At 34.3% G+C, this 12,524-nt stretch overlaps 1 protein-coding gene across 4 annotated transcripts in view; it reads right to left on the bottom strand.

Moving 5' to 3' along the window:
• Positions 1–12,524, bottom strand: part of LOC115890798 (rap guanine nucleotide exchange factor 4) — a 691,873-nt gene that overhangs the window by 253,262 nt on the left and 426,087 nt on the right. For all 4 annotated transcript variants that reach the window (XM_030911141.1, XM_030911143.1, XM_030911142.1 and 1 more), the window contains one exon: positions 8,684–8,845. In XM_030911141.1, coding sequence (XP_030767001.1) covers positions 8,684–8,845 — 162 coding nt within the window. The remainder of the gene's footprint in view (positions 1–8,683; positions 8,846–12,524) is intronic.

Raw genomic sequence — 12,524 nt, 5'->3', positions numbered from 1 at the left:
TCAAATTAAAGTTAAATTAAACTATATTAATGAACCCAAATCGATGCCCTAATAAATTGGAACAAAGAATGTAGGTTATTAGCATCAAGAACGGAAGCCAGATCGCCATTCAGACCTGAAATGATTGTCTTAAGTTATTGAAGGAGGGACATTCCATTAGAAGGTGGTACACTGTTAATTGGTTGCCACAATGAGAGCAGTTAGGCGGGGGTCGCATTTGAAAAGGAAAGAATGGGTGAAATAGCAGTGACCCAACCTGCCGATTCCAAATGACTTCCTCACTTCTGGACAGTGACCGAGCTACAGAAACTTGAAAGAATTGAGGTTTACATTTATATAGCTTATTTGAATCTCCGGTAACTTCCCACTCTGCCTGGATACCACTTTTTATTGTGGACATATGCAGAAATTTAAGTTCAGAGTTAGAAAATGCAAGTGGTATAAAATTTCCATCATTTGCCGCAGTCTTAGCAATCTTATCAGCATTTTCATTACCTCTTATACCCACACGGCTAGGAATCAATACTAGATCCACAGTTGAACCTTTAGATATTGAAGAGTGATGCAAGTCAAGCGATTTAACGGCTTGATGATGTTTTGGTGATAATTCGTTTAGGCATTGTAATGCATTTAGTGAATCAGAACATATCACCTGTTTGGAAGGAGGTAGGTTGGAGATTATTCTTAGTGATTCCTTAATAGCAAAAAGTTCGGCAGAAATGGTGCTGGCGGTAATAGTAAGCGATATTTATAAGACATATTGTTATGTAATACGGCGCATCCTGCTGCCTGGGAGAATTTGGAACCGTCCGTGTATATTATATTATCTGGAGATAGATGCTGGGGGTTGCCGGGGGTTGGAATTAGATTTCCATCTTTTTTTTAGAATTAATTCTCTTTACCGCAATGACACCTATATTCCGAAGGTTATCTAGAATTTCGTCCTCAGAACTATTAAGTAAATCTCTACTGGATACACGTTTACACACGTCGCGGATACACGTTTACACACGTCCTTTACACACGTTTAGAGTTTTGTGAGGTTCAACGATAATCTCAAAGTCTAAGATTTTCTTTAGTTCTAAAATTTTTTGCGATTGTTTAATGTTGCTTACTGTTAACAAAATCGAACCGTCTTTTAGCTTTTTGATACCCCCTCTCCAACCTGGTTATAAATTACTTCATGTATAACAAATGGTGATACATTACTGAGACTATCGTTAGGTCTTTTAATTAAGAAATATTTATCGAAATCTATTTCATTCTTTTGATTTAATACAGGAGACACAATCCGGAGTCGTTTGGACTCTATTAAGGGGGAAAAAATTTGTAAAGTGGACATATTGTTCCCACGAGTAAGGAAGAATTATATTTCATCCGCAGTAGTGCTCCATGCTACGGAAGCCCTAAATACTCTAAGGGGGCGGGAAGTACCTTAGAAGCCCCGTTAACGACTCCTGATGCCCCACGGGTCGCTCTACAGCGTAACTTAAGAGAAAACATTTAACATTTGACAAACAAGAACGTAACAGTACAGACAGGACAAACATGACTAGGGAACCTCGGGAGCGTCAAACCTGTACTTGGTGTCTAAGACATCTCAAGCCCCCTGAGGGGTGTCAGAGGTACTGATTGGGTCGACCAGTCGACTGCGACAAATCTGCTATATCCCCTTCCACGTCTCTTAGCAATGTGCACAGTTTCTCGGTTTATTTGGTCGGTCATGCGTATGGCAACGTGTTTATTGTTCTCTCTTTGTTCAGTACATTATAAACGCATTGTACTCTTCTTACATACGGAAATCTCGACCCAAGACTAACCTTTGCCAGTCCTTAGTATGGTAATATAATTTCTTTTTCATTCTTTGACAGATTGTTATTTATTGAATTTTAAAAAACGTCATATTTTTACTGTCTTAAAATGTTCAAGAAGCACAAAATTTATTTAGTTCAATACTACGGAAAGGGTGACAACAGTTGACAGACAAATGTTGACAGGCAACAGACAAATATACTTTAATAACGGGAATAAAGATGACGTTAGTCAAAATTAATAATAACCGTCTATCAAACAGTGAAATCGGAATTATATTACCACAGAAACGCCTTTTGATTTTTAGGAATTTTTAGAACTTTTTAGGAATTCATCCATATTTTTAAATTTTCTTAATTTTCTCAAAAACGGTATGGACATTTAGAAAAGTATAAACGGGATTAACAATTTTAAAACAGGCAGGAATTTTAATGAAGAATACATTTGTCTCAAAATGTCAATAATAAAAAAAGTTTTTCCTCTTGTAAAGACAATCCGGGGATATACAGTATATTTTTTTTTGTAAAAAATAAAGTGTCAATATTCCAGTATAACACTTCAATTAAATTACAAGTGCTGCAATGGGACACTAACGCAGTTATAACAAGAACTAAGTTTTGATAGAAATCAAGTTAGATTGTCTGAGACCGTCACGGAAGTTAAGTCTTAAGATATACCGTATAAGCACATTTCTTAAGTAGTTTAGCTTTAAACAGCAGTTTCAGTTGGGTAACATTGACAGTTTTAGTAGAGCCGAGGGAAAAGGTTGTGTAAGGTGTGTATTTTTTATTTATAAAATTTCAGTAAACATTTAGGACATAAAAAGCAACATAAAGTCGTCCGCTAAAATGTAATGAATTTTTTATGATAATGGAGGTACATTCTATAAATAGATAATTCTATTAATATAACTGCCATCCAAATCCTTAGACACGCACTAAAAATAATAGGTTTCAAAAATTACTTAGTAAAATATAATTTTAATCTTACGCCAAAACTGCAATTTGCATTTGATTAAATACTTGCAAATCGTTAAATATTTTTCAAAATCAGTGCGCAATATTCATAAAGGGAAATTAAAATAAATTTGGTTGCACATCATAATACGACCACCAGCAAACTCCATAAGACGACGCATGGTGTCATTGATGACGTGCACCCAAAGTTGTTTTAATTTCCCTATAAATATGATGGTCTTTTAGAAAATGGTTTTAAAGTACTAAGGTTTTTACAATATTTTACTAAATATTATAATCAACAGTAAGACCAACGGTTGATCAAGGACCAGAAATTCTCAATAGTGAAGTATTGCAGGCAATTAAACAACTTAAAAACAACAAAAGTCCAGGCCCTGACAATATATATCCAGAAATACTTAAATTAATATCAGAAGAGAACGTAGATATACTGACTAGGTTTTTAACAAGATCTATGATAGAGGAAAAGTACCTGATGACTGGCTCCACTCAACTTTTGTACCGCTTCCGAAAAAAACATCAGCTCGACATCTCAGTGACTACAGACTTATTAGTTTAATGAGTCACGCACTGAAAGTGTTACTTAAAAGAATACATAACAGAATTTATAAGAAGGGTGAGCAAAAAAGCGGCTATGAATAGTTTGGGTTTAAGAGTGGATTGGGAACACGAGAGGCCTTATTCTGTTTACAATTGATGGCGCAGAAGTGTACAGACCAACAAAAACCCATGTATGTGTGTTTCGTAGATTTCGAAAAAGCATTCGACAGAGTCAAACATACGAGACTTATCGAAATGTTGTATGAGTTGGGAATTGACAGCAAAGATGTAACACTTCTGAAAAATATATATTGGCAACAAACCGCCCACATGAAAATTGAAAATGACAATTCCAATCCAGTCAATATACAGAGAGGAGTAAGACAGGGATGTGTGCTGTCTCCTTCGTTATTTAATGTTTATTCTGAGGCGATTTTTCGGAAAGCTTTCTCTTCAACAGATTGCGGTATTAAAGTCAACGGCGAAGTCATTAACAACATTAGATTTGCCGATGACACAGTTCTTACTGCCGATTCTGATACTGATCTCCAGAGTTTAGTGGAACGACTTGAAGGCTCCTGTAAGAAATACGGGATGAAGATCAATTCTCTTAAAACTAAAGTCATGATATTTGGAAAGAACCAAAATGTACCAATTCCTATTAAAATAGAGGGCAATACCTTAGAACAGGTCTACAAGTTCAAATATTTGGGGTGCTGGGTAGTTAACACCTTGAACAACGACGTGGAAATAAAAAACAGAATAGAACAAGCGAGAAATGCATTTTTAAAAATGAAGAACGTCTTCCAGAACCCCAGATTGGACCTAGAGTTGAGAACTAGGCTCGTTAAGTGTTATGTTTGGTCAATCCTATTATACGGAGCAGAAACATGGACACTGAAAGTTCAAGAGATGAATCGCTTCGAATCGTTCGAAACATGGATATATCGGATATATCGAAGAATGCTTAAAATTCCATGGACAGCCCATATCACAAATACCGAAGTCTACAACAGAATAGGCAGAGAGAGAGAATTGCTCAATATAATAAAAATAAGAAAACATCATACTTAGGGCATATATTGAGAAATGAAAAATACGACGTCTTATAATTGATAGTTAAGGGTAAGATTGAAGGAAAGAGAGGTCTCGGCAGGAAGAAACTATCTTGGTTGATAAACATCAGAAACTGGACTCACCTAACTTTTGAAGAACTTATAAGGCAAGCCGAGAATCGTGAAGATTTTGCCAATGTGATCGCCAACCTCCACGAAAGAGACGGCACGTAAAGAAGAAGATATAGGGTGGGTATATTACAAATAAATATTACATAAAATGTTTTTGAATGGTGACACAATAGCATATTAAACAACGAGTTTCGAAAACGACGTTTTGCACACGAGTTCGACAGTTTGTTGGCTCGAGCCGCAGGCAAGGTACGAGTGTACAATGAAGTTTTCGAACGAGTCTTTTGCGAAATTTTTTGTACGACTACAAATGAGCAGCAGACTCACTCAGTTTTTGTCAGTTTTGTGGAATAATTTGCGATGTAATGATGACACTTTTCTGACGGCTGCGTTGCGTTTGGCGTTTCAGCTAAACATTGAAGGTTAAAAATGTTAAAATTGACACATGTCGTGGGCACTAAGACAAATGTCGTGCGCTAAATTCTTAGCAAACGACAGTTTACAAAACACAAATTTCAGATCGAGTTTTCCGTGTGTCAAACTGGATTTTCTGGGCTAGTCGTAGAAAAAAAAAATTCTTTATTTAAGTTTATACAGGGTGGCCCATCGAAAACGTTCCGCAAGGCGTAACGGTCAGGGTATTTATTTTTTCAAAAAATCCAAAAACACGTCAATTTTGTTTGTGAGGGGGACAACTTTTGCCCCATAAATGATCGCAAAATATTCAACCCTCTAAGCGCGGGTGTAATCCCCCAACTTTTTCAAATGGGAAGGGGGATCAAGTGGCGCCGCAACGAAAAGAGCTTTCTATTCTCTATATTTCCCCGCCTCGTTTTTGAAAATCGGTCGAGTCATTGAGAAAATACGAAGGATTGAAATTTGAAAAGTTTATTTAAACATTTATCAGAGTAAATGATAAGGATAAATTCCTTCGACCAATTTGAGGTTTGTTCTTAGTATTTTTAGATGTTTGCGCATTTTTTCACTTGCCACAACGATCAGGTGCGGTAGTTGCTAGATAGCTGTTCTGTGACTTGTGCGTTGAAGTTCTTCTCAATATCGTTAAACTGACCCGCAACGTTCCCACACGTTCAATTTCTGAGGGTTTTGTGTGTGTACCTCGTGGAAAACCCTGGGGTTGTCCTCAGCCCAGTACCGACAGTTGTACCGATTAACTACACCGTTTAAAAAGAAAGTACACTCATCCGAAAAACGCACATTAAATGGGAAATTATTATCATTCGCCACTCGTTCACTCATAGTTTCACAAAATTGCAAGCGACGATTAACATCGTCTTCGTTGAGTTCTTGTACCAACTGAATTTTGTACGGGTGGAACTTCTGTTTTTTTTTAATAGCTTTGTTCGGGTTCTTGTTATTACCGATCCTGAACCGTCCTGGAACTCGGCAGCGCATGCGCATATGAAATAATGTCTTCGTATTTCCTTCTGCGCATACGCATCACAGTTCTAGGACGGTTCAGAATCGGTAATAAGAAAAACCCGAAGTAAGCTAATATCCTTTGGACACTGGTACGATTCACGCCGGTCTCATTGGCTAATTTTTTTGTACTCAGCGTACTATCCATGGCAACTTAGCCCAATACGAATACCTCCATAGCTTCATTTACTACAGGATTTTCCCTCTGCCTCTTTTTATTCATAACGGAACAAGTTTAGCGAAATTTTGCTACTAACTCGCGAACAATTTTGCCATAAAGGTGTTTGTCAGGATGGCGTTCATTGAATATCTGCGCAACCCCACTGCCACATTCACTATTTTTAAAATAAAGTTCGATTATTTCCACTTTTTCTGCAAGTGAGTACACCATAATTGTTAAAAAGTTTAACGATATTGAGAAGAACTTCAATGCACAAGTCACAGAACAGCTATCTAGCAACTACCGCACCTGATTGTTCAATATCGTGGCAAGTGAAAAAATGCATAAACATCTAGAAATAATAAGAAAAAACAGCAAATTGGTCGAAGGAATTTATCCTTATCATTTACTCTGATAAATGTTTAAATAAACTTTTCAAATTTCAATCCTTCATATTTTCTCAATGACTCGACCGATTTTCAAAAACGAAGCGGGAAAGTACAGAGAATAGAAAGCCCTTTTCATTGCGGTACCACTTGACCTCCCTTCCCATTTGAAAAAAATTGGGGGATGACACCCCTGCTTAGAGGGTTGAAGATTATACAATAATTTTTGGGGCAAAAGTTGTCCCCCTCACAAACAAAATTGACGTGTTTTTGAATTTTCTGAAAAAAAAAAAATACCCTGGCCGTTATGCCTTGCGGAACGTTTTCAATGGGCCACCCTGTATATATTTGTATGTTGTATGGCCACGTTGTAATAATAAAGTAGTTTTCAAAATATTTGCAAGTGAACAATTTTCTATTAGTAAAATGATCATTTCTGGTATATGATAAGCCATAATGTATTATGTTTTTTTCTTTCTCTTAATCAGAGAGAAATTATAAAAAAATAATTAATATATATCAAAAAGCGGCTCTGTTGCATCCCGGCTTTTAGAAATGGTGATTATTTAAATATTGCTGTATAATTTGAATCAGCTGCTATTTCAAAGCAACAGGTAAAGATGAAATATTATCCTTTTAGATTCGATATTATTACTGCATATTTTTAGGGTAGAGTTTTGGATGTCCCAACTTAACTTGTATTTGTATTTTGCTGGCACGTTGGCGTCCCTTTTCTTCTGTCCTCCAGAATGTTACATGGAAGAAAGGACAGTTTCTTTGTTTTTTATTGAGCCCTCGGAAGTAATTCGAGGTAGGTTTATTTTGTTTATTAGACCTTGTTTGGTTTTAAACAAGAGTTTCATATTTTTAGGGTCCAAGGTACGGACTATTTAAAAGGTACGGGCATTATCCAAGGTCCTAGTAGTATCCAAGGTACGGGTAGTGTTCCCCTGTACCGTTGTCTTATGGGCGGGCTGTGTCCAAGGTTATGGTTCAAGTTACGGACAATATCCAAGGTCCTAGTGGTGTTCCAAGGTACGGGTAGGGTCCCCATATTGCTACAGTATGGATACAGCGTAAGCCCCATGCTGCTTCGTTCCCATTTCTCAGTCTAGTCAGTAGTTACGGCTGTATCAATTCATTGTGTCCTCACTCTGGCCCCCTTTTATTGTATTAGATGGCCGAGTACAGAGATGCGAGACCACCTCACGCTGCTACTGTTTGAAGCAAGATTACATAAAGAACAGCTAAGTGTAGATTTACGTTCTAGTTTTTATGTTTTAGATTTTCTATATTTTCAGTCTTAAACAGTAACGTACATTTTAAGTAATATCGTACAGACTATGTTTAGTGGTTAGATTGTTAAGAACATTCATGTCGATTTAATATTTAAAATATGATTTAGCTCTTAGGTTTCATTACATTACGTCTTGTAATGGTATTGTTTTCATAGATATTTAGTACAATTCTTAACACCACTTTCGTTGACATATATCCACTATAATAATTATTAAAATTGTACAATGCTATTTACCATCACAGTCCATCTTGAATAAATATAGCCATTAGTTTTAAGTAATATACAACTGTGTTTTCTTTCTCTGTACATGCCTGGCGCCCAATATCTATTTCTTTTGTATATTGTTATTAATTAGTTTTCTTTCCAGTGAAATACCTTATCCACGACTGCTCTCCAATATTTGTTTGATTTCTGTCACATAAATGACATTTTACAAAACCAGAAAAACCAGAACAAAACCCGAAAACCAGTCTTCTCGCGCTGGTTAGTTTGGTGACAACGAATTTTTCAGGAACCGTGTTCCGTAATAAGAAATCTTTCAGGAAACCGATGAAAAGGGAACATAAAACCATAACCAAGGTAAGCAACGGAATACACCCTAAATCCAAATGTATTACCATAGAGACGCGTTTTTATTTTATGACCATTTTTAGGACTTTTTTTTGGAAACAAATTCAATCATATTTTCATATTTTTATTTAAAACGGTATTGAAATTTGGAAAAGTATTGATTAAACATTTTCGAACAAGACTTTTTTTTATAAAAAACACATTTTTTACAAATTTTTAATAATAAAAAAGTTTGTACTCTTGTGAATACAATCCGAGGACATACCGCATACAAAATATGTTAAGACTACTATTACATTACTAATACTTACATAGTAATAACGTTCTAAGGGCCCATCCTATCCTGCCGATAACCTGACTGGGCTGGTCTGTTATGGGTTCAGCAGGATTCGGTTGGTCAGGAGACATGGCACGTCGAGGAGGTGGTGAAGCTGTTTGGTTCATCCCTTTTCCCGAAACAGCAGGACCAAACCCTGAAAAAAAGATAAAAATAGTATAAAATTGCTTAGTCGACATATTTTTTTGGGTATCGTTATCTTACTCTAGTATGTTGCAGAAAATATGTAGTTGGTTTGGAATGAGTATATTTTTCGACAGATATATTTTCGATATTCTTTTTTTTTTATTTAGTAAATATCCTAATGCCCTAACAGAAATAACCCTCCATTATACAAATTAGGTATTAGCATTAAACGAAAATTACTTATTTGGTTTATATGGAACAATATAAATATTTTGAGTCTCTTAGCTTTAAAATTTAATACCTAAAAATATACTGGACTTTTGATAATACAAACAAATAAATTCAAATCAGTTCGGAATAACAAAAAAGTTCGTACTATCGAGAATGGGTTAGAATCAGGCCTATTTATAGAACATATGTATATTATTATACAGCGAGGTAGTTATAGGTCAGTAAGCGAGGGTTTTAGGCTCCGAATTCTGAACACCTGCACCTATTGACGTGAAATTGTAACAGTCAATAGAGATATATGTAAGAAACAAGACCTACATAGTAGCGATGTGTGCTTTCACCCTGGGGGTACCACCCCTTCTCAGGGTGAAATTTAAGTCACCCATTTTAATTACAAAAATCAATAAAGAGATGAATTCTAAGCAAAAAATGTTCTATAACATTTTTTCAGAAAATTAATATTTTCTTAGTTATTTAAGATTGAAAATGTTGATTTTTCATCTAAAAACTGCATATTTTTTTGCCAATTTTTATAAATAACTCGAAAACCTTGCGTTTTATCGCAAAACTCATATAAAGCAAAAATGAAGCTTTGGAATTACTAAACGATCCATATTTGTGTTGATTACCGTAGGTGTAATAATAGTTGAGTTATCATTATGTAAACGTGATTTTTTATTTTTCGAAAACTAAATTCCAACATGTTACCGTGAAATAATGGCGAAAGAACACATTTTTCGAAGAAAATGAATATGATCATTTTTAAAGTGGTTGAAAAGACCTTTTAAATGCTTTATTAAAAAAGTTTGTAGCTTAAAAACTCGCGGAGTTATGATAAAAATAATATGGTCACCTCATTATTTCGGAAAAAAATTAACAACAAAATCTATGACTAAAATCATAAAAATAAAAACTAAGACAGAGCAAAATTGAAGTTCTTTTTTTGCAATATTTTTGCTCTCTTTTAATTTTTGTGTAGATCTCTTTATCTCGTAGATATTACGTTTTTTTAGTTTGACTTGCAGGTAAGGAACCACCTTTTTTGAGCATTTAAAACCCAAAAATCTCGCGAAAATGAAGAGTTCAAGACTGTTCAACTATAGAGGTTAATTTGTAGCTCGTGTAATTTCCTACAAATTGATAGTTTTTATTTTTATGATTTTAATCATAGATTTTGTTGTTAATTTGTTTCCGAAAAAATGAGATGACCATTTTATTTTTATCATAACTCCTCGAGTTTTTGAGCTACGAACTTGAAAAAACCTTTAAAAATGACATAAAAGGTCTTTTCAAGCACTTTAAAAACGGTCATATTCATTTTCTTCGAAAAATGTCTTCTTTCGCCATTATTTTACGGTAAAATGATGCAATTTAGTTTTCGAAAAATAAAGAATCAAGTTTACAGAGTGATAACTCGGCTATGACTACACCTATGATAAACAACAAAAAATAAATCGATTTGTTATTCCAAAAGCTTCATTTTTGCTTTATATGAGTTTTGCGATAAAATACAACATTTTCCAGTTATTTATAAAAAATTACAGAAAAATATGCAGTTTAAGATGAAAAACCAACATTTTCAATCCTAAATAACTCGGAAAATATTAATTTTCTGAAAAAATGTTATAGAATTCATCCCTTTGTTGATTTTTGTAACTAAAATGGGTGATCTATTTTTCACCCCCGAGAAGGGGTGGCACTCACCCCCAGGGTGAAAGCACACATCGCTACTATGTAGCTATTGTTTCTTACATATATCTCTATTCACTGTTAAAATTTCACGTCAATCGGTGCGGATGTCAAGAATTTGAAGGTAATACCCTATTTTTATCCTCGCTTACTACTGGCCTATTACATTTTGATTGATAAATAACATAACAGGGATATTGCAATTTTAAATAAGTATATTAATTATTATTCAAAGAAGCGTTAAAAATAAATACAAAATATTTCTAGTGAAAAAGTTTCGTATTATCTATTACAGCATCAATAATCGGTTTCCAGTTGGGACTTACAAAATAATCTGTAATCTTTTTTACTTTCTTCTTGTCCAGCATCTTTGCATCAACTTCTTTTCTTAAGCTACATTCAGAACCTCAAAGTTAGAGGAATAAACTTATGGTTTCATTTAGCGTAGAAGTTTATTCCGCAATACAGGGTACAATGTAAGCGTTCAAAAGGTTAAAATTAGTGGTAGAAATGTTGAATTAGTAAAAAAAGTTAAAAAAAAACTAACTTTTACCACTAATTATATTTCACAATGTGCGAGCAATGTCATTTTGGACTTTCATCATCCTCCGTTAAGAGCAATTGTGGTTAGAAATGAAAAGTTTAATGTTTTATAAGATAATTCGTCACCCTAGAATAAGATTGTTCTATAGACCATTTCGATGAAACTAAGAAAATAAAGTTTAAAGTTTAAACTGGGTATCCGTGAACACTATATACCAAAATAGTTCTATTAAACATATAAATTAAAGGTAATATAAAAACCTATCAAACATATGTATTTATTTTACTTTTAGAAGCTTTATTTAAAAGATATTAATGATTTTACATTTGGATATAGAACAAATGTGTATTAGATGTGCATTGAGCCAATTTTAGGGATATAGAACAAAATAAGGGGATATAGAATAATATAATACTCATTTTAAGCTGATTTATTTGTATTTCAAAATGTTATTTCAACACAAAATAACTGAAATGGAGACATTAAGACATTAACTAAAAACAACGTAAAAAAATAAAAACCTAAAATACAATAGTAGTAATTATTCGTCTGCATTGTTTATTAAAAACTATAATTTTTTTCCGCCTATTTGTTTGGTATATATAGTGTTAGAATAAGTTAATCAGATTTTAAGTCTGATTTTTAACTTTCATTGGATCATTTAAATGTTTTTTTAGCTATCTCTAGTATTGATAGTATTAGAGAACGATTGAGCAGTCAATTGAGTTGAAGCAGCTGGTTTCACAAAATTCCAAAGTGTGAAACATTCGAATTTGCTAACAAATCAGGCAATCAGTGCTTTTCAAACGAACGATTGAGCAGTCAATTGAGTTGAAGCAGCTAGTTTCACGAAATTCCAAAGTGTGAAATATTCGAATTTGCTAACAAATCAGGCAATCAGTGCTTTTCAAACGAACGAATGAGCAGTCAATTGAGTTGAAGCAGCTGGTTTCACGAAATTCCAAAGTGTGAAACATTCGAATTTGCTAACAAATCAGGCAATCAGTGCTTTTCAAACGAACGATTGAGCAGTCAATTGAGTTGAAGCAGCTGGTTTCACGAAATTCCAAAGTGTGAAACATTCGAGTTTGCTAACAAATCAGGCAATCAGTGCTTTTCAAACGAACGATTGAGCAGTCAATTGAGTTGAAGCAGCTACTTTCACGAAATTCCAAAGTGTGAAATATTCGAATTTGCTAACAAATCAGGCAATCAGTGCTTTTCA

The sequence above is a fragment of the Sitophilus oryzae genome, unplaced genomic scaffold (assembly GCF_002938485.1).
Source record: "Sitophilus oryzae breed Bouriz unplaced genomic scaffold, Soryzae_2.0 scaffold_926_pilon_pilon, whole genome shotgun sequence".
In the NCBI taxonomy this organism is placed as follows: Eukaryota; Metazoa; Arthropoda; class Insecta; order Coleoptera; family Curculionidae; genus Sitophilus; species Sitophilus oryzae.
This window is presented reverse-complemented; position numbering and strand designations above follow the sequence as displayed.